The sequence below is a fragment of the Oncorhynchus mykiss genome, chromosome 2 (assembly GCF_057628025.1).
Source record: "Oncorhynchus mykiss isolate SJ-2025 chromosome 2, ASM5762802v1, whole genome shotgun sequence".
NCBI lineage: Eukaryota > Metazoa > Chordata > Actinopteri > Salmoniformes > Salmonidae > Oncorhynchus > Oncorhynchus mykiss.
In genome coordinates this window covers 26,913,500-26,937,500 of record NC_143023.1, presented here as the reverse complement: position 1 = coordinate 26,937,500, position 24,001 = coordinate 26,913,500, and the positions used below count along the sequence as shown (strand labels likewise).

General features: G+C 44.5%; 1 protein-coding gene across 1 annotated transcript in view; it reads left to right on the top strand.

The window, feature by feature from the left end:
• The window catches only part of LOC110485644 (zinc finger protein ZFPM2), a 152,214-nt gene that overhangs the window by 42,489 nt on the left and 85,724 nt on the right, over positions 1-24,001 (top strand). The window contains exon 3 of the mRNA XM_036944134.2: positions 12,526-12,624. Within this exon, the coding sequence (XP_036800029.2) occupies positions 12,526-12,624 (99 nt within the window). The remainder of the gene's footprint in view (positions 1-12,525; positions 12,625-24,001) is intronic.

The window sequence follows — 24,001 nt, the reverse complement described above, 5'->3', positions numbered from 1 at the left end:
GTATCTCTGTCTCTCTCTCCGCCTCTATATATCTCTGTCTCTGTCTCTCTCCCTCTCTGTATCTCTGTCTCTCTCTCCGCCTCTATATATCTCTGTCTCTCTCTCCACCTCTATATATCTCTGTCTCTGTCTCTCTCCCTCTCTGTCTCTCTGTCTCTCTCTCTGTCTCTCTCCCTCTCTGTCTCTCTGTCTCTCTCTCCCCCTCTATGCATCTATGTCTCTGTCTCTCTCCCTCTCTGTATCTCTGTCTCTCTCTCCCCCTCTATGTATCTCTGTCTCTCTCCCTCTCTGTATCTCTGTCTCTGTCTCTCTCCCTCTCTGTAGCTCTCTCTCTGTCTCTCTATCTCTGTGGCTCTGTGATGCTCCTATCGAGGCCCTCCATGCCCACTGGAGAATAGTGAGCTAGCGTGTCACTTCCCTACCTTTGAACTAGTACAGTACTCTGAACAGTCTGAACACTCCCAGCTCACACCTGCTACTGCTGGTAGCTATCAGCCACAAAACGCCTAACGCAGTCAAACCCACCAACTTCTCTTTGAACTCCAATTCAATTAGATTACTGCTTTATTTTAGTTTCATATTGGTCACACCCTGCCATCACAGGAGTTAAATTACAACCTGCTCCAGGATACAGTGTGAAGATGACAGAGCTGTCACACACATACACAGAGGTGCATACATGCCCCCCCCCCCCCCCCCACACACACACACACACACACACACACAGACCTCCCCCATACACCCAGTTCTTGGGTTTTAGTACCCCAGGTGTCCCCAGAATTACTGGCTCATGAATGCCATAAATTTGCCTTTTAATGAAGAACCAATACTTTGATTGTCTCACGTCTCCTTTTCCTTCAACAAGAAATGTTTTGAATTATTCTTTATTTTTCACACCTCTAAACTTTTAGGATTTGAAAACGTCTTCAAAAAAGAAATATTTTCGTGCTTTGCATAGGCTATGCCCTCAATAATCATATCAATAACAGTGCCCCTTTGTTCTTAAAAAAAAGGTAAAAATATATATATTTTGAAAACGTCGCAAAATTTGATTTAACAGCGACACCTCCTTCCCTATGCCTCTGACATAACTGTATATTGTGAGAGTTATACACTGCAATAGGAGAACCACTGAATATATTGTGATTCCCAGACCCATTAGCTCTAGGATAAATTGAACACTACAGTACTTACTGTATGTGAAAGTAGCCCAAGGAATATGAACATTTCTTAAAATGTGATTGTACCAGTCTTCAAAGAGCCCTGGAGAAACCATTTGATAGCTCCATTGTCTTGGATAAGACCAAGTATGAGTGTGTATGTGCCTCAAATCTCCTTTCACTTTCTGATGTTTTGGAATGAAGTAGGACTAAGAGTTGTCCGAAGTGCCAACGGTTTGTTTTGGAGATACTTAAATAATCTTTCCCTTGTCATGTACAAGCTTTACCAGTCAGATGCTTCACTTTCACTATCTGAGCTTAGCTAAGTGTCCCACTTCCTCTTAAAACCCAAGTGATGTCCTATCCAACTTTCTTTTCTTTTGTCGTTGCAAATTCTGCTCAATCATCAGGTATAGCCATTTTCCAGCCATGTTCCATTGCTCAGTGAGATCTCTTTAAACCTCATTTAAACCTGTGTCTGAGTGGCTTAAATTTACCCCACTTATGTTGAAAGTGCCTGCGAATGAAACAAGACGCAATCCTGGAACAGCATTAAACGGTTTAAGTGTGTTATTCCTCGACTATAGGAGGAAAAAAAGGGCCCCTTGATTAACTAAACCCTCTCAAATGTGATGGCCGTGGTGTAATTAGTCCGGTGCGGAGTTGAACGTAGGTTTTAAAGCAGCCACTCATCCCCATGGCCTTTATCTTCTCTTCCTTCTCTTCCTCCTCTCCTCCCTCTCTGAGAATACGGTCTCCCCTGTGAAGGAAGGTTTCTCCACTGAGCCACACTGTGGGACTTTGTGGTCTTAGCTTAGCCTTGTATCTGTGTAGTCACTCTGCGAAATGGGCTTGTCACAGGGACCTAAAACCTCCATTAAAAGTTGGAGCCTATAATAGGTATTAAAAAGCTGTGGGAACACAAAGAGGAGGACCAATTTTCATTAACATATGAAGCACTTATTAACTTTGATCGGAGTGCGGTGAAGTAGCAAAGCCGCTTAAAGGCGCAAAGGTCAAGAAGTTGAATGGCACCAGAGTCGTACCCGTCTGCCTTACCCTTGCAGAAAAGGCAGGGCCTCCTTCAGATAACTGGTGGGAGCACCTTGACGCCCCAGCGGGACTTGACTTGGTCGTGACTGAGACTCTTCACACAATTCATAGGGCCGTGGTTGTTTGACTCTGGAACCTGTGCATTCTTCTGTTCCTGTCCTGCACCTGTTCTTGATGACCTTTTGTTTACGTCTTATAACCAGGAAAAGACCGTTGAGCTCAGAAACCTGTTTTGTGAGGGGGGCGTTTGCTGGTTCTATATGTGGTGTGTAGTGAAGATACGCCGACACACCATACTATGTCGTCACCTTGTCTTTTGACAGCTGCTTGGGACACTTGAGTCTTATTAAGTCAGCTGTCGTGTCTGTTTGGCAGCAGGCGTCATACATTTTTGCTGTTGTTGCGTCGTCCAATGTTTTAACAAAGAATGAGTCTATTTCTTTCCCAGAATCCCTGTCCCTTATACACATTCTTATTCAGAATGTCATTTATGTAATCTGTGTTTCTGCAAACTGTGTAAGCGTTCCACTTTGTGGACACCTTCAACTATTTGGAGAGTGTCACTCTTCAGTTCTACCCATGCCTACTCATCTACCATGAAATGATAGAGAGGCTCTTGTCTGTCAGTGACACCAAACATCATAATGGCTCTGAAACGGCATACATTGGTGTGAAATGAAGTAGCTAGAATAGAACTAGAATAGAATAGAACAGGGAAGTTCTGTGGGAGGAGTGCATGTGAACCAACATTCAGTTAGAGAGAGGGGTTCTATCCATGAGCACTCTGGACAAGCCACACCCCTCCACCACACACACCCCCACCTTCCACACCCCTGCAGAAACAACCTTGGAGTTTAAAGAATCTATCCTCAAACAACTTCCTGTGCACGGTCCACCTGCTAGTGAACTGAACGCAGAGGCAGGATTTATACTCTGTTGTCACACCCAGAGCCATAATTGTGAGAAGGATGCCGTTTTATTTAACTGAGAGGCATCTTTTTTACTGAAATTGTGAAATTTCACCTTGTTCTTGTACCCCTCTTTATTGTTGTGGAAATATGAGTGGGAAGGGGATGGGGGATGTGAAGTTTAACACGGTGCTGGCACAAGCTGCTCTGTGTGTGTGTGTGTATGTGCATGTGTATGTGTGTATGTGTATGTGTATGTGTATGTGTATGTGTATGTGTGTGTGTGTGTGTGTGTGTGTGTGTGTGTGTGTGTGTGTGTGTGTGTGTGTGTGTGTGTGTGTGTGTGTGTGTGTGTGTGTGTGTGAGATTCACCTATTTACTGATGACGAAAAGCAGCTTTAATGTACATAGATTTTTATTGACCACATGTGATTCTGATGGTAGTAAAGTGCATACAGTGACCATATGACTTAAATGAGACAATTGCATTTATCTTCCAATCACCGTTAATAGATCCAAATTATGGCGTTACAATGCAGTCATACACAGTTTACTTTCTCACAGTTCAAGGGGACCTGAAAATCAGGTAGGATATTCATTGTGGTAAATACAAAATCACATTGACCCTCGATTTGACCTTTCAATGGCTAATCTGAATCATAGTCAGTCAGAGACATATAGCAGCAAACAGAATTCATGTGCCACTCTTTGTCCCATTCAGAAATAATCAGGATCCACCAACAGAACATCTCCTCCATTCTCAGTTTTATTTTGCCACAGCTGCCAGCCCAGTGCCTGGAATGGTAAATGTGGAATTTTAATGCACAGTTGATGCTGAGGAATATGGGAAATGCTAATTTGTGGCGCGATAAGATGAATCGAGACATCCCTTTAGCCCCATTTGACTCAGTGGAGGAAATGAATCATGAATGTTTGTTAAGTATGACAATCTAACGGGGCCAGATCTACATGCTCCCAGACTGGAGAGAGAGGGAGATAAAACCCGGCGCAGACGCCCAGGAAAACTGCCAGATTCTGTAATGATGGGAATTTATTGGCAGTTAAAGAGACAGTGGCAAGGCTTATTCACTAATAAGCTCCCTCCATTGGAGAGCTCCACTGCATAGTGTTGGTGGGGGGGGTTTGCCCTTATCTCTGTAAGATGTATGATGTATTCTCTGTAATGGTTCTTCTGAGAGCAGAGACCGAAGTCTTACAGCTATGCTTGACTTTGGTGGAGACAGTGTCTTTTTGGAATGGCTGATCACGACACGGTATTTACTGTATCAACAACCTCCTTTAAACACGAATGACCTTCTGTCTTTTGCCTTTGACTAGATTTAGCTAGTTTATCTTCATTAGAAAGCGATGTGATCTTGATAGCAGTTTGGTTATCATGACAACCTTGAGACTAACGTAGATCTATGGTCAAACCCAACCCTAAATCCTAACCTTAACCTAACGCATCCTAAGGTGGTTTAAACATACAGTAACCATTTGCTTTACTGACACCATTTCAACATCATCATTCTCTATGCTACAATAAGACCTTGTAGAGGGAGTAGCAACCTGTCTGTTGGCTGGCTGGTCAGATTAGGCGGCTCTGAGCTCCTTAATGTCGCATGCGAACCAGATTGACATTTTCAAGGGCTTCCTTGGCAAAGACAATGCTAAAAGGGAGAGAAAAAGCCAATATGACTTTGTTCCTACCTTGCTGGAGGAGTTGTTTGTGTAAATCGCCTATAAGCTTATTGACCTGGATGTGTGGCACCCGACTGTGTGTGACTGTGATTTGGCTGGAGAGGCTGTCCTTTGATGAAGCAGCGATAGGGAGGCCTGATTCTAACAGCTCACTGACACATGCCCGCAAACTCTGCCCTAACATACAATGTGCATCCCACCCTACCCCATGCTCTCCCACCCTACCCCATGCACCCCTACCCTACCAATGCACTCCCACCCTACCCCATGCTCCCCTACCCTACCCATGCTCTCCCACCCTACCCAATGCTCTCCTACCCTACCCAATGCTCCCCTACCCTACCCCATGCTCCCCTACCCTACCCATGCTCTCCCACCTTACCCCATGCACCCCTACCCTATCAATGCACTCCCACCCTACCCCATGCATCCCTACCCTACCCCATGCATCCTACCCTACCCCATGCATCCCTACCCTACCCCATGCTCCCCTACCCTACCCCATGCATCCCTACCCTACCCCATGCTCCCCTACCCTACCCCATGCATCCCTACCCCATGCTCCCCTACCCCATGTTTCCCCACCCTACCCCAATGCTCCCCACACCCTACCCCATGGTTCCCTACCCTACCCCATCCTACCCCATGCATCCTGACCCTACCCCATGCTCCCCTACCCTACCAATGCACTCCCACCCTACCCCATGCTCCCCTACCCTACCCCATGCTCCCCTACCCTACCCCATGTTCCCCTACCCTACCCCATGCATCCCTACCCTACCCCATGCTCCCCTACCCTACCCCATGTTTCCCTACCCTACCCCAATGCTCCCCCACCTTACCCCATATGCTACCCTATCCTACCCAATGCTCCCCTACCCTACCCCATGCATCCCTACCCTACCCCATGCTCCCCACACCCTACCCCATGGTTCCCTACCCTACCCATGCTCTCATGCTCCCCTACCCTACCCCATTTTCACCTACCCTACCCCATCCTACCCCATGCTTCCTGACCCTACCCCATGCTCTCCTACCCTACCCCATGCTCCCGACCCTACCCCATGCTCCTCTACCCTACACCATGCTCCCTACCCTACCCCATGCCACCCTACCCTGCCCAATGCCTCCCCACCCTACCCCATGTTCCCCCACCCTACCCCAATTCTCCCCTCCCCTACCTCATGCTCCCCCACCCTACCCTATGCTTACCTACCATACCCCATGCTACCCTACCCTACCCCGTGCTCCCCCATCCTACCCCATGCTACCTTACCCTATCCCACCCCATACTACCCTACCCCATGCCGCCTACCCTACCCCATGCTACCTTACCCCATTTCTCCTAATCTACCCCATGCTCCCCAACCCTACCCCATGCTTCCCAACCCTACCCCATGCCACCCTACACTACCCCATGCTTCCCTACCCCATGCTAACCTACCCCATGCAACCCTAACCTACACCCATACCGTACCCCATTCAACCCCACCCTACTCCATGCCACCTTACCCTATCCCACCCCATACTACCCTACCCCATGCTACCCTACCCCATTTCTCCTAATCTACCCCATGCTCCCCAACCCTACCCCATGCTTTCCAACACTACCCCATGCCACCCTACACTACCCCATGCTTCCCTACCACATGCTACCCTACCCCATGCAACCCTACCCTACGCCATGCTACCCTACCCCATACTACCATACCCTACCCCATGCTCCCCAACCCTACCCCATGCTTTCCAACCCTACCCCATGCCACCCTACACTACCCCATGCAACCCTACCACATGCTACCCTACCCCATGCAACCCTACCCAACCCCATGCTACCCTACCCCATACTACCATACCCTACCCCATGCCACTCTACCCTACCCCATGCTACCCTACCCCATGCCAACCTACCCTACCCCATGCTACCCTACCCCATCCCTCCCTACACCATGCAACCCTACCCTACCCCATGCCACCCTACCCTACCCCATGCTACCCTACCCCATGCTGCCCTACCCTACCCTATGCCACCCGGCCCTACCCCATGCCACACTACCCTACCTCATGCACCCTACCCTACCCCATGCTACCCTACCCCATGCTACCCTACCCCATGCCACACTACCCTACCTCATGCACCCTACCCTACCCCATGCTACCCTACCCCATGCCACCCAGCCCTACCCCATGCCACACTACCCTACCTCAAGCACCCTACCCTACCCCATGCCACCCTACCCTACCCCATGCTACCCTACCCTACCCCATGCTACCTACCCCATCCTACCCTACCCCATGCACCCTACCCCATGCTACCCTACCCCATCCTACCCTACCCCATGCAGCCTACCCCATGCTACCCTACCCCATGCCAACCTACCCTACCCCATGCAACCCTACCCAACCCCATGCTACCCTACCCCATACTACCATACCCTACCCCATGCCACTCTACCCTACCCCATGCTACCCTACCCCATGCCAACCTACCCTACCCCATGCTACCCTACCCCATCCCTCCCTACCCCATGCAACCCTACCCTACCCCATGCCACCCTACCCTACCCCATGCTACCCTACCCCATGCTGCCCTACCCTACCCTATGCCACCCGGCCCTACCCCATGCCACACTACCCTACCTCATGCACCCTACCCTACCCCATGCTACCCTACCCCATGCCACCCAGCCCTACCCCATGCCACACTACCCTACCTCATGCACCCTACCCTACCCCATGCTACCCTACCCCATGCCACCCAGCCCTACCCCATGCCACACTACCCTACCTCATGCACCCTACCCTACCCCATGCTACCCTACCCCATGCCACCCAGCCCTACCCCATGCCACACTACCCTACCTCAAGCACCCTACCCTACCCCATGCCACCCTACCCTACCCCATGCTACCCTACCCTACCCCATGCTACCCTACCCCATCCTACCCTACCCCATGCACCCTACCCCATGCTACCCTACCCCATCCTACCCTACCCCATGCAGCCTACCCCATGCTACCCTACCCTACCCCATGCTACCCTACCCTACCCCATACTCTTCCCTCCACCTTTCTCCATCCTCACTCTCAGATACATTATTTTTCTCATTCACTCCTAAATGTCTTCATTTGATTAATAAAACAAGGAAAGGGATTTTAGCCAGCGGTAGATTATTGTGACATAGACTATAATGTAGATCATTGACAATCTGTATCCTTTGATAACACGGCAAGAAAGCAGTGATATCAAACACAGCCCCCTCTGAATGAAACAGAATGCTTTAATGGTCTGTTCGTATGGCAAAAAGGTTTTGAGATAGCTCATGCACATTGAAATCACGAAGAGGCTGTATGTATCCCTGTATCTTTATCATACTGTAGCCTGCATACTGCTACAACATGTTCCTCCTCGCTGGTTTCCCGTGCAACATTCGCTAGAGAGGAAACTTCATCAAGCCCAGTGCTTGCCTGTGACATTGTTCATCTCTGTGAGGTTGCCTGGGCGATTGTGTTTAAAATGCATTGCAAACGGTGGCTAGATAGAAGGCAGCCGAAAATCCGTAATCACTGCTTAATTAAGGAATCATCTTGTAGCTTCATTTCCTGAGCTGTAATTAAACACTTCCAATACGTTTCGTTGCAGGGCTTAACATGTTCGCCTGAGATCAAGGTACTGCCTTTAATGTTATCTCACCCGGCTTCTTTAAACTCGCTCCACTGAAAGGAACTGTTGATATTCGCCCTTTGTTATCCTCGTCATAACGCCTAGTGATCCCCAGTATGCTAAAGAGCGTCTCCAGCTAACTGTACTCCAGGCCCCCAACAGTAAATAGCGAGGCGGATTGAGAGAGTGGGCTCACTGATAATACCTACTGGGAAGGAAGGAAAGGGGGAGAATTTCGCCATCCCAAGCAGACACTTGCATAAGCTAAACTGGGTCACTGTGACCTCATGTTACTGTTCGTAGGACAGTGCTGCAGACTTCCTTCACTTGGACTTTTTTTTCTCTCTCACACAGAGAGGCAGGAAGCTGCTATCCTTTTGGCAGTGTTTGCTGCCTTCTTTGAAGTGAGCCATGTGTGTAGAAAGCCAAACAAGCGTAGTGAGTGTTGGTTGATCTGAAGATGAACCCAGGATGGACACAATGTTAAGGCCTTATTCTGGACTGTATAGACGTGTCCGATATGACACTCTATTTACCTTATAGTACACTACTTTTAGCCAGAGCCAGTAGTAGTTGTAATCATAGTACCTTTACTTCTAAAAGGTCTGACTAAATCCATCCCTCTGCTTCCTTCAATGAAGTCTAAATATAACCCATCAACGCCCTTGGACGTACTCTGTAGGTTTAACACATCGAAGCAACGGAGAAGATGATGTGACCAGATAGAACTAAGTGTCCCCTCCACTAAGGACAAGCCTACCACCAGCAGTACAGCTCAGAGACTGTAGACAGGGCTGGGGACATAAACATTTTTATATTCTAATCATTTAGCAGACGCTCTTATCCAACAGTCACCCCGACACAGTGCTAGTGTTTTTAGCCACATTGCATGTATTGGATTTAGGGGTTTGTTATAGAAGGACTTAATTATCTGTGTCTGTACAGTGGACTTGGACATGCAAAACAGAAGAGGTTTTCAAGGAAAATCTCGGAGCGTGGTAAGCCGTATTCCCATCACGGTGGTTGCTGTGGCTGTGTAGTGCTGTAAAGTACTCTATGTTTTACAAGGTATTTAAGCACTTTACTTCCCAGGTTAGAGATAGATAGCCAAATATCCCTGGGTATGTCCTCTCCCTCCCCCCTCTCTCCCCTCTCTCTTTCTCTCTCTCTCTCTCTCTCTCTCTCTCTCTCTCTCTCTCTCTCTCTCTCTCTCTGTCTCTCTCCCCGTCTAGCTCTCTCTCTCTCTCTCTCTCTCTCTCTCTCTCTCTCTCTCTCTCTCTCTCTCTCTCTCTCTCTCTCTCTCACTCTCTCACTCTCTCTCTCTCTCTCTCACTCTCTCACTCACTCTCTCTCTCTCTCTCTCTCTCTCTCTCTCTCTCTCTGTCTCTCTCCCCGTCTAGCTCTCTCTCTCTCTCTTTCTGAGCCTCAGCCCTGAGACTGTAAATCTGCTGTTCTGCATCCTAGAACACACATTCTCCCTCCTCCACAATAGATCAAACAGTAATAAATAGCCACCTTCCTCTCTCTCTCCCTCTCTCTTTCTTGCTCTCCCAAAGTTCTTGCTCCTCCTTCCTTCCTGCTACACATGGGCTTCCTCCTGTATGGTAACTCATAGGAACTCTAGGTAAAAGTGTTGCAGCTGCACCAGCCACTGTTCCCACAGTTACACACACTTGATACTTCTTGCAATTCAATGCACTGTACTGGACATACATAGTAACAATAAAACAATGTATTCAAAGCTGCATAGGTGATATTGCTTAATGTTAAGAACATTGTATATATGGCTAACATAACCATTTGTTTCCTGTTTTGAGCCCTAGATGTTTAACAGTAGTTACAGTACCATCAAAAAGTATTCACACTCCTTTACTTTTTCCACATTTTGTTGTATTACAACCTGAATGTAATATTTATTCAATTGAGCGTTTTTGTCACCAGCCTACACGCAATATCCCTTAATGCCAAACTCAAATTATGCTTTTAGACATTTTGACCAATTAATTCAAAATTAAAAGCTGAAATGTCTTGAATCAGTAAGTATTCAACCCCTTTGTTTTGGCAAGCCTAAATAAGTTCAGGAGTAAAAATCACATAATAAGTTGCATGGACTCACTCTGTGTGCAATAATATTGTTTAACATGAGTTTTGAATGACTACCTCATCTCCTTTACCCCACATATACAATTATCTGTAAGGTCCCTCAGTTGAGCAGTGAATTTCAACCACAGATTCAACCACAAAGACCAGGGAGGTTTTCCAATGTCTCGCAAGAAGGGAACATATTTGTAGGTAGGTAAAAATAAAATAAAAAGCAGACAGTGAATATCCCTTTGAGCATGGTGAAGTTATTAATTACACTTTGGATGGTGTATCAATACACCCAGTCACTACAAAGATACAGGCATCCCTCCTAACTCAGTTTCCGGAGAGGAAGGAAACCGCTCAGGGATTTCACTATGAGGCCAATGGTGACTTTTTAAAACAGTTACAGAGTTTTAAGGCTGTGATAGGAAGGATGGATCAACAACATTATAGTTACTCTACAATACTAATGTAAATAACAGTGTGAAAGAAGGAAGCCTGTACAGAATAAAAAATATTCCAAAACATGCATAGGGCACTAAAGTAAAACTGCAAAATAAATTGGTAAAGAAATGAACTTTATGTCCTGAAAACAAAGCGTAATGTTTTGGCAAATCCTACACATCACTGGTTCCACTCTTCATATTTTCATCCATGGTGTTGACTGCATCATGTTATGGGCATGCTTGACATCGGTAGTGCTGAGCAATTAACTGAAATGTCGGTTATTTCTTGGTTTTTAAACAACTAATTGACCGTCATAGGTTCATTTCGTTCTGCTTTTTTATGTGAGCTCAATGCCCACATTGCGCTGCAGTTTCTCTAGAAATAAATCAGATCATGCACAAACTGTGCGGTGTAGTAGGGAGTTGTAGTTTCCAACAGGCCAATGTTCTACATAGTTAAGCGCAGATAACTTGATAATTAACCACAATTACCATAATCCATTGCGCTCTCACGTGTCCGGTCTGTTTCTTCTACGCCTGCTATATTAGAGACAGAAGAATGTGCTATCAGGACGGATACATAGAGAGCAGTTGCTTCGCAAGGTATTTTTTATCTGAAAATACATGATCTAAGTGATTGATAGTTGGTATTCAGCAGTCATTAAAGTATGTCTTATGTACTTTGAAGAACCACTAAAATAGTGATTTTGGCAGACAGCATAGGTAGCAGCTCTATCGAGATGAGATGACTTGGAATTAAATAATAAAGTCGTCAAATAAATGAAATGTAATATACACAACAACTGAAATATAATATTCAAGTAAAGTCATTTTAATAAATGATAAGCAGTAATGGTCAGTCTCTACCATCATATGACTTGTATTAATTGTTTTATTGTGTGTTGTTACAGCATTCAACCCCAAATGTTCCTGAGTGGCCTATAGTAGTTATGGTTTTGACTAAAATCAGCGTGAAAATCTATGGCAAGAATGGCTGTCTAGCAATGATCAACAACCAACTTGACAGAGCTTGAACAATTTTTTAAAGAATAATGAGCAAATATTGTACAATCCAGGTGTGCAAAGCTCTTAGAGACTTACCCATAAAGACTCACAGCTGTAATCGCTGCCAAAGGTGATTCTAACATGTATTGACTTTGGAGTGTGAATACTTACAGTATGTTAATAAGATATTTCTGTATTTCATTATTAATACATTTGCAAACATTTCTAAAAACATGTTTTCACTTTGTCATTATAGGGTATTGTGTGTATTATGTGTAGAAAAAAATCATATTTAATGCATTTTGAGTTCAGGCTGTAACACAACAAAATGTGGAATAAGTCAAGAGGTATGAATACTTTCTGAAGGCACGTATAACAGTTGTATCAACTGTATTATATGGGTGCTCCTCAATCAAACGTGGTTTGGCAACAATATGATTTAACTGTGAGTGATGTCACTCAACATGACCAATCTGTGTGTCCCATGTCCCCGTCTGTCTACAGGTGAAGAAGATGGCGGTGGAGAAGCAGGGGAGTCAGACATGGATGGGCAGAGTGAGTCCAGACACCCAGCTATAGGACCAGAGGATTGGGATGGACCAAGTAAGTTTATGTCATTTCTCTCTCTCTCTCTCTCTCTCTCTCTCTCTGGTGGTTGTCATCTGGTTGTCCGGCAGTTATCTGACATCCCTCAACCAGAAAGCAGCATCTCAACCAGGAAGTGACTTTTTTTATGACATCTAATGACATATTTTGCCTGCTGGGAATGGAATGCACCTCGTAGGATGAGTGCTTTCAAATCTACCAGAAAGGGAAAGAGCAAGGCACGTGAGATACAAGCCACAAAAGTCTCTGAAGTTGGGATAAAATGTGCTTCCTAATAACAATAGATGAAAAACTGGGGAAAGGGATGTGGTGAGCTGAATGAGTATATTATCACCATTGAATAGTAAGTAAACTTACCAGTGTTGAATGGGTGGATGAAATTGCTTTGCTCTTAATCTTATGGTATATGTGCTTGAACATAGAATGAAACCCCGAAAGAAAGCTTAGAATAAAAAAATGTACTATATTTATTTTCTCTTTGAACATCTCATTTTACCATGCAGATTCCCCTTGCTGTTCTTCACAAAAAAAATGGTTGTATCTTGTTTTTTTGTTCGTCTTAAAAGTCACTTCATCAAAGTGATGGATAATACATCGAACAAGATAGCAACACAGCAATTACTGTTGAGGGCATTACATCCACATTGCTGAACACACAAAATATGATTCCCTTCTAATGCGTATGACCTATTGCAGCAGGTACATACGTTTATAGAAGTGGGATTTGGACAAGTTGTGCTGGTGCTGAAGCCCCCTGCGGTGTGTATTTTATACTGACAGTGAATCAGTGTTATCGGCCCCTATCAGATAATGCATTTATCATTAAATTTTACATTTGCATTTAAATCTGGAGAAGGAAATGAGTATTGCTGGTTAAAGATTAGAGAGGCTGGGCTGACAGTAATAAAACATCACTGTGATCAGTCAGGAGACAGGGCTGAGGGGGTCAGCGCTCAACTATGGGGGCCACCATGACAAAAAGACAGCAGGCATCATATGACGAAGAGAAGGCCCTTTGGGCCGGGGGAAAATGCTGAGCTTAAAAATACTGCTGTCTTTGAAAGGGAGATAGGATTGGAGGGGATGGGAGCTCTGACTGGCTGTAATTATACACCAATCTCTCTATGTCTCTCTCTCTCGCTCTCTGGACATCTCTCTTTCTCTCTCTCTCTCTGTCCTTAGCCCTCAGAATATTGAGAATTACAGGCTCATAACAGAACACCGACTGCTGGACCGACTGGGGTTTGGGGGTGTTCAGTAGGGAGAAAATGTTTGAAGCTGAGTAAGGTCCTACCTAACTGAACTACTTGACTGAACTTGTTCAATACTAATAGAGATTTCAGTTTACCGCTGCCAAACATTTTGATACCGTGTGCACTAATAAACATGACCCTGGATTGTCTGTCTCATACTTAGAGTTTCTTTCAAACTCTAACTCCAGAAACATGACTTCAGATGAGATAGCACTATTGTCTCACGAACCACTCCAACATACAGGCATGTATCTATCTACCTGGTCAAAGCCCCAAGGACCCAAACTCATATATGTTAGTATATCATCATTACTACACTATCTACATAATGAATATAATTTTGTTAGGATAAGGTACACTCCATCTCAGTTCCAGGTAGTCTCATTAGTATTTCTTAAGATCCTTTATGATCTACTAGTCCATGAGAGAGACATAGTTTCAGAGCCGGATGTGGCTGGCACTCCCTCTGTTGTCTTTGTGGGCAGTGGGCAAGAAAGGAATGTTTGAGCATAATAATGCCATTCACTATCCCATCACGCCTGCCATGAAAGGTCATTTCCCTTTTTAATTTTTCCCATTGTGTTGGAAAAGTCAGATGGGCATGTTATAATTTGAATAAAGAGGGAAATCAGACAATCAGATACGAACATTTTGAAATTACATGGCTTCCTGTTCAAAGCGATTAAAAGCAAATGTATTTAGTTTGAGACTGTCTACGCTGTAATCTCTTTGTAAATGTTCAGATAGTGGTAGCATTCAAACTCTTTGTTATTTCTTGGCTTAAGTTTAAGCAGGTGCGATAAAGATCAGCACCGGATCATTTTGAATCACTCAGTGTGTGTCTGAATGGCTATAATGGCTGTTACATAAATAAAGGGGGCGTTCTTTTTTTGTTAGGTGGCTCTGATCATCCTCACCTGTCTTTGGTGCTCCTATTCAACCACCCTGGACATTGTCCTCTGTTGATAAAATGACTAGAGCAGCTAACAGTACATTCTCTAATTGATCTTTTCATCTTTATGTACCCTGTTAGGATGAACACATATCGAGTGTTGTAATATAGTCGTTAAGTAGACACTTTTATCCATGTAGGAATCGAACCCACAACATTGGTGTTTCCAGCTCCATGCTAACCCACAGCCATTGGAACTACTAGTTTCCCAGTGTTCCTTCCTGTATAGTATGACAGTAGAACCATGTGACTCATTAATCTGATGGGTGTTCTGCCTTCTCTCATAGAACAGAGAACACCCAGGGAGTTCTCAATATAACCATGTCATCCCCGAAGCTATCAACACAGAGATCTGCTGTTTCATGTTCATTTGGCGTCATGGATATTTGAAATCCATGTACTATAACGGGAGATAAACCTGACTGTGAAGTACTGCTATTCTTCACTCATTTCCATGGACTACTTTGTCTCCGATACAGATCTGTCGCTGTTCCTCAAGGCTAAATGAGAGTGGTGGGTTTTAGCTAGCGTTAGCTTCTAATGAACTTCTGCACATTCTAATCTACTGGTCTGCTCTTATGAGCCACACCCCCGTGAAAAGACATGGAAACTCAGTTAGCTTCACAGGAGGCTATCTCTCATTGCTTCTCGTGTGGTTTTGTCTCGATACTGTACAGAGTAAAACATTCTCCCTACGTTTGTAGGAATGCAGTTGTTAGCTTGGGCTTACATGGCTGATTAAGCAGACACTGTGATGTATATCTGTAAACATAATGTAATCTTCCATCTCATGTTAGCATGATACCATGTCATTTTACTGTTCAAATAAACTAAACAACACGCTGCCTGTATTTGTACTAAGTAAGATACATCTGACAAACAGTCTTACTTGAAGATAATGCGTCCAAGATTGCACCAGCAGCTGGGTGAGAAGGTTTGTGAAGGAAATGGGGGCAGGGAAGGAGAAGGGAGGAGAGCACCAAACACAAGCAAGTGAGCAGAAGTGATGATCACCTTGCCCATAATTCTTTCTGCTTGACTGGTCCTGAACAGGCACAGCCTTGTCCAGTTACCCCTCTCTCTGTGCCAGCTGGGCATGAGCCACGGTCGGACAGGTTGGGGTCAGCTGAAGGAGTGGCCCTCCGAGACGATGTCCGACGGTCAGACAGGAACAGAGCCCTCCCCTATCCACCCACCCCCTTCATCTCCCGCTGGCCTCCATCCCCTTCATCAAGTCATCAAAAGCTGCACGGCAAAACATGTCTGTCCTCAGATGAAGACTACAGTAGTCTCACAGTTTTTACTCCAGCCCACCTTTGAGTGTGTGCCGATGGCGATGTTCCCGCCTACTGGTCCACATGAAAACAATAACGTTTCAGGTTTTATGCACATATGTCAAGCGAGGAGAATTTGTAGAGCAGATGGCCACGATACCATGGCAGGTGCCTCGGCAAATGTTTGCCATCGCTGTGCTGCTATTTATATCACTGTGAAACACAGTCACAAATATTTGAGGACGGAGGAACGGACAGAGGGACCGTTGGCCCTCTTTGTTGTGAGTCAGAATGACCACCAAAACAAACAGATTAGGGTTGACAGATGTCGGGTCTTATTGTGAGACAGTTTGCTACAGCAGGAAAATAATCCTGCCGCAACATGAAATGTGAATAATTATGTGGATTATAATTATTGGACATTTTTGCAGGGGTTGATAAAAAATGTTTTATGGTCAAATCAAGTCTGACATATTAAAGTGGAAATTATAAACTTTAGAAGCCTTTTTATACCTCGAATAGACTACAAGTTTGCATTTCCTGCTGTGCATCAAATGAAGATCCTACATCGGTATACTCCAGACAATAATGACCTGAATGTGTCAGGGCAAACTTTTTGCCGATACAGTGTAATACAGCAGATGCAGTGTGGTAGGTTTGTTGTCCAAATGGGACATAAAAAAAGCTATGAATTCCCCCAGTATACCTTCATGTTTGTGGCTACATAGTTATAGCACACTATGAGGTAACTGTGAGACGTCCCCAGTCCGCAGGCTGGGGCAGCACACTTCCTATACAGACCCTTGTCATCACGCCTCTAGAAGACTCCATCCTGAACACACACACACACACGCACTGTTAATGAGAGTTCTTCTGGCACCTGACAAGTTCTGCACGGCAACAGTGCATTTTTAATTCTGACTCTGAAGTCCATTAATTGAGGATGTGGTAAGGAAGGAGGGAGGAAGGAAGGGGTGCTGGAATGAGAGAAAGAGACAAACGGAGTGCACAGATTCAGATTAGGGCTGCAGAAGATGAGGGGTAAAAGGGATTTAATGCTAGGATGGATTAGAGAAATCCTTGTAACAATGTTAAATAATTATAGTTCCAGTCGAGATCAAAGCACCATTGATTGAACCCCTCAAGCCTTCAGCACACAGAGTCTTGGAAAGCAGAGATTGGTAAACTAGTGCTCAGACCACTCTGACTGCTCCGGTTAAATTGGATTGGAAATATTAGGATGTAGATGAATCCTTCAGGAGTTTGCAGAAATGTAGCTCGCAAGAGCCATTTGAATGGTTTGATACAGATGTAGGATCTTAATTTGAGCCAGTTTGCTACAGCAGGGACAATAATTCTGCAGCAACAGGAAATGTGAATTATTATGTGGATTATAATTAATGGACATTTTTGTAGGAGTTTATAATTTTTTTGTAAAGGAAAAATCAGGTCTGAAATTTCAAAATGGAAATTACAAACTTCAGAAGCCTTTTTAAACCTCAAATACATTACACGTTTTACATTTCCTGCATTGCAGGAAAATTGTCCTGCAACAGGGTAATATAATTAATATTATACGTTTGAAGAACTGCCTGTCTGGGCAGAATTATCATAAGATGAGGATGCAGCAACCACCTCTTCTGATAGATAGATACAGTACCTAAAGCATTTTAAGTAGACTTACAGACATAGTCTGGACTTTTCACTGACATTTTCAACCTCTCCCTTTCCGAGTCTGTAATACCAACATGTTTTAAGCAGACCACCATAGTCCCTGTGCCCAAGAACACTAAGGTAACCTGCCTAAATGACTACTGACCTGTAGCACTCACATCTGTAGCCATGAACTGCTTTGAAAGGCTGGTCATGGCTCACATCAACACCATTATCCCAGAAACCCTAGACCCACTCCAATTTGCATACCGCCCCAACAGATCCACAGACGATGCCATCTCTATTGCACTCCACACTGTCCTTTCCCACCTGGACAAAACAAACACCTATGTGAGAATGCTATTCATTGACTACAACTCAGCGTTCAACACCATAGTGCCCTCAAAGCTCATCAATAAGCTAAGGACCCTGGGACTAAACACCTCCCTCTGAAACTGGATCCTGGACTTCCTGATGGGCTGCCCCCAGGTGGTAAGGGTAGATAACAACACATCCGCCACGCTGATCCTCAACACAGGGGCCCCTCAGGGGTGCATGCTCAGTCCCCTCCTGTACTCCCTATTCTCTCATGACTGCACGGCCAGGCACGACTCCAACACCATCATTAAGTTTACCGATGACACAGTAGTGGTAGGCCTGATCACCGACAACGACAAGACAGCCTATAGGGAGGAGGTCAGAGACCTGGCTGTGTGGTGCCAGGACAACAACCTCTCCCTCAACATGATCAAGACAAAGGAAATTATTGTGGACTACAGGAAAAAGAGGACAGAGAACGCCATTCTCATCGACAGGGCTGCAGGGGAGCAGGTTGAGAGCTTCAAGTTCCTTGGTGTCCACATCACCAACAAGCTAACCAAGCACACCAAGACAGTCGTGAAGAGGGCACAACAAAACTTATTCCCCCTCAGGAGACTGAAAAGATTTGGCATGAGTCCTCATATCCTCAAAAGGTTCTACAGCTGCACCATCGAGAGTATGGTACTGGTTGCATCAATACCTGGTATGGCAACTGCTCGGCCTCCAACCACAAGGCACTACAGAGGGTAGTGCTTACGCCCCACTACATCACTGGGGCCAAGCTCCCTGCCATCCAAGGACCTCTATACCAGGCGGTGTCAGAGGAAGGCCCTAAAAATTGTTAGAGACTCCAGCCACCCTAGTCATAGACTGTTCTCTCTACTACCACATGGCAAGCAGTACGGGAGCACCAATTCTAGGTCCAAGAGGCTTCTAAACAGCTTCTACTCCCAAGCCATAAGACTCCTGAACACCTAATCAAATGGCTACCCAGAAAACTTGCATTGCCCCCCCCCCACACCCCCCCCCCCCCCCCCCCACACCCCCACTGTTACACCACTGCTACTCTCTGTTGATATCATCTATGCATAGTCACTTTAATAACTCTACCCACATGTACATATTACCTCAACTAACTGGTGACCCCGCACATTGACTCTGTACCGGTACACCCCTGTATATAGTCTCGCTATTGTTATTTTACTGCTGCTCTCTTTAATTACTTGTTACTTTTATTTCTTATTCTTATCTGTATATATGTGTATATATATTTTTACTGCATTGTTGGTTAGGGGCTCGTAAGTAAGCATCTCACTGTAAGGTCTACCTACACCTACAATTTGATTTGATTTGATATTTCAGCAAAGTAGAAAACTGAGGAGACTTGTTCAAGTTGTTTATATATTTTTTCCATAAAAATCAATAGATTTGGACGTGCATCATAGCGATTCTCTCTCAAAAGGATGTTTTATCTTTCCCAGTGGTTTTATTCAAAGCTTTTTTATCAAGTATTGGAAAAATAATGCTGAGATTTCAGATGAAACTATGAACAACAGCTAGGAACTTTGGGAATGAAAACATGGAAACTAAACTGCTATCTCAGCACTCATTTTCTCATCAGGGTTTTTCTGAAATTGTGGGCCATCCCTGGCCCAGAGCAAGCCGTGAATGTGCGATGAACGTCTAACCTGGTACTCCACACTGCAAAATAGAAACTTGCTATGCTCTCTCTACTTCACATTATATTCACCCCCCCCCCCTCTCTCTCACACACACACACACACACACACACACACACACACACACACACACACACACACACACACACCATGAAAAGAATGTTTGATTGTGTTGATTAAATATTCAACAAGAGATTAGAGAAATCTCTTCACTCATATGCTGCAGTTCTTTCATGCAAATGTACTCACTGATCCGATATACTGTACTAAGAGGCTTTATGGCAAAACTTCATGGCTGTTAGTTATATCATCTAAAATAGGACTAAATTAAATAGCTGTTATTATCATTATAAGTATTCTGAGTAATAGTTTGCGTAGGTACAGTATGGTGACTGCAACAATGTCCTTAAAATAGTCAATAGATATAGATTATATTGATTGTCACATTTTTCAAGAGAATCATTGGAAAATCACATCTTCATTTTCAGTGTTTCTTATTTCATGACAGAATTCAATGAGAATGAAAGCTGTTGGTAAATAGGAAGCTGAACACAGTTGCTGGCAATGATTCTGCCCTGGGGGACTTGGTTCTCAATGCTGCCTTCTTTCTTTAACACTCTGAATATGTTTGTTCTGCAATGCTAACACCCTCTGAGGCTGGATAGATGAGAAATATAGCAGTCTTCTACTTATTTGGAGAGGTATCACTTAATCGGGTGAATATGTGATGTGTGTATTTAAAATGTACATGGAGATGTTTCGTGCAAGTTATTTGTTATACTGTGAGTTACTCAACTTACAGGAAGTTGAATTTTTACGAGTCCCTCTTCATTTCATAGGATTTCGTTTAGCTGTAAATATATAAACTATATTTGTGTTTCTTTCTCAGTGCTGCTCCTCCATGATTCATTGAGAGTTCAACAGAAACTTACTGAGTAGCTGCACTGTCATATTTTCTGTACATGTATTTGCACTATTTATGGTACGTTTTTGTTGCAATTCAGTTTGAAAACTGAGCACCTCAAGTCGTCAATGCATATGGTGTGGCTGTGGGAATGTAAATCTTAAGCTTCACCCTCTCTCTCTCTCTCGCTCTCTCTCTCTCTCTCTCTCTCTCTCTCTCTCTCTCTCTCTCTCGCACACACACACACACACACACACACACACACACACACACACACACACACACACAGTCTCTCCGTGTGAAAGGTATTGATATCAGAGCAGTGGCCCTGTCTCTCAGACAGTGTGTGTGGTGATGAACAGCTGTTTCCGGCTTGGCCCCCCCTGGTCACGCCAATTCCAGCTGGGTTTTTTTTTAAGTTGGGGGGGCGGGCACTGGTTGTCAACTGAATTAAAATACCAAATAATAGTAATAATAATGATAATAAAAAGTTTATAAAAAACCGCATGTTCCTTCCTGATTGTGAGTGTTGTGGTATTCAATTATGCAATTTTCATTGGCATATTAATCATCTTTTCAACAAACAAGCCGGCGTTAATTAAAGCAAATCATGGATAAAGACGTGTTGCCGGATCATCACTCCGTTTATCACCGTGCACAGACCCGCAGTTAAGTCAATTCTGGCTGTGAGATGAATTTCAATGTTCTCCTCACTCTTTCCTGTGTGTGTGTGTGTGTGTGTGTGTGTGTGTGTGTGTGTGTGTGTGTGTGTGTGTGTGTGTGTGTGTGTGTGTGTGTGTGTGTGTGTGTGTGTCTGTGTATAGTTGTGTATGTATTATGGTCAGTGTGTGTGTGTGCGTGCGTGTGCTTGTGTGCGTGTGTGTGTGGTTTCTCACTTGTTTGTGCCATTGTCTGGAGGGAGGGCCAGCAACACTGCATGTCAGAGTGGGAGAGGCTGAATATGTAAGTTGTGACTCATTTAAATCAGACTAAATAGTATAAAGTTGTCTTGGTTACCTATTTATTGGAAAGAATGGAAACAAATGACAGGCTACAGCTTAAACCCCACTACCTCCGTATTACAGTTATACTGTATTATACTGTTGAAAAAACATCATAGTTATTTCTAATTATTGACACGACAATATGTAATTTGTGTGTTGGTTCTTAGCTTGGCTCATTGGAGGGAGAATGGAGATGACTGAGAATCTGTGGGAGATATACTTGTCCTAATCACAGCTCACTGATCAGCTGCCATTCATTAACAGGCACAATGCCGCTCCCCTATTTGACCTAGATAGCTTGTGTGTATACATTGATATGTAGGCTACGTGTGCCATTTAAAAAATGTATGTAGTTCTGTCCTTGAGCTGTTCTTGTTTATTGATGTTCTGTATTATGCCATTCTGTATTGTTTAATGTTTTGTGTGGACCCCAGGAAGAGTAGCTGCTGCTTTTGCACCAACTAATGGGGATCCTAATAAAATACCAAAATACCAAATTAACAACCCAGAGAAACCGTGGTGATGTGATGTGAGCAGCCAGAGCCATGCAATCACTTGAGTCAGTCAGTCAGTCAGTGGGCCACCAGAAAAGAGCTCCATCAGCTAGCCATCTGACTGTAGACATGTTGCTTGTCCCCGTTCCCGGCTCCTCCAATGTGGAGCAACTTTATCAGTGCCAGCCGCTCACCCACTTGCTAAACTGGAGGGCCAGCCGCCTCTTAACTTAAACATAAGATCTTTGTGGTTTGAAGCACTCGGCTGCACCGCGCACAATGAGAATCTGAAAGGCAAACAAGACTCCAGTGTCGATGTTGCCCATCACAAAATCATCACACCACACCACCACCACATGGAAAAGGAAAAAACGTCTGTTTCTGCTGTGTTAGCTCGATACTAAATGCACTCAAACAGACTGCTGCACTGGAGCGAGATTCCCTCTCAAGGAAGCAAAAAGGAGAGATGGAGGGAGAGAGAGAGAAAGTGGGTGGAGAGAGAGAGAGAGAGAGAGGGAGAGAGCGAGAGAAAGAGAGAGAGAGAGAGAGAGAGTAGCAGAGAGAGAGAGAGAGAGAGAGTGGAAGAGAGAGAAGTCAAAAACCTCCACATAACAATGCCGGAGAAAAATCAGAACATTTTCCGCCGAAAGATGGGCCATTTCCAAATCCTCGTGCCCTATCAGACAAATTAAAGTAAATCAAGCATGAAATGAAGCAGAAGAGCCCGGAGATAAGGCTCCTTTAAGTCGTTTACAGATTAGGATAGAGAGAGAGGTGCATCTGGTCTCTGGCAGTGAAGGAGGCTAGTTTCTCATTTCACAATAGCAGTCTGTGTATAGGATTACTCTCCCCTGTCACTGACATGGGAAGCAGTGGGGGAAAAGCCGTCCACAAAATGTTGCTAAATATGTCCCTAATGTCTCCAACGTACTGAACTTCACTTGTCTCCCATCTGAACGGGGGTGATATGTTATGTTATAGCATGTCATGGAAGTGAGTAGTAATCCGATTGTGATTATTTTCTGTCAATTAGATGTGTTGTTATTTGGGGTGCCTTCTATTCTCAATAGTCTTTCCACCACCACGTGACTTAACATGTACATGGGATTCAGGATTGGCTAGAGCGGATCACATGACTGTGGCAGTCACTTCCTCTGTCCACTGAGCATGTCTGAAGTCAGGTTGGAGAGAATTCGACAGGCTTCAATCACCACACTGTATTTTCAAACGGTGCATATGTGCAGTATGTATTTATTTCACTTTAAATTGAACAAACTGCACTATTACTGTAATTAAAAGATGCAGTTACTGTTACAGTGTATAATTGCCTCGCAAAATATGATTTATATTCTAATATTTTTTGTATTTCTTGTTTCTTGTTTTACTTTCTGCTCCATACGTCCTTCTGCCAGGAGTCATTTTATGGTAATAGATCCTACAGTACAGTACAGTACAGTACAGTGTGTCTGATGTAAATCATTTAGAGAGGAATGCCAGTTGGGTGATTTTAAACTCTGTGATACTCACTCACCCTAACTGTCACTTCAACTCAGTGATGCCATGCTCTACCCGCTGAGCTACAGAGGACCATCTCTAGACTATATAGACCTCATGTACTATACATCACCTATACTCCCATTTCCCCTGAAAACACACACACACACACACACACACACCGACAGACCGACAGTAGGTGCATGGCTCTTTGATGCCGCCCGTAGTGGGCTTGGTGGATTTTGTTTCACTCGTCACATGTATCCTTTCTGGTGGTGATGAGCGGTGGGCTTGGCTGCTATACCCAGTCTGCTCTGAGAGAGACAGGGAGCTGGCCTCATCAGCG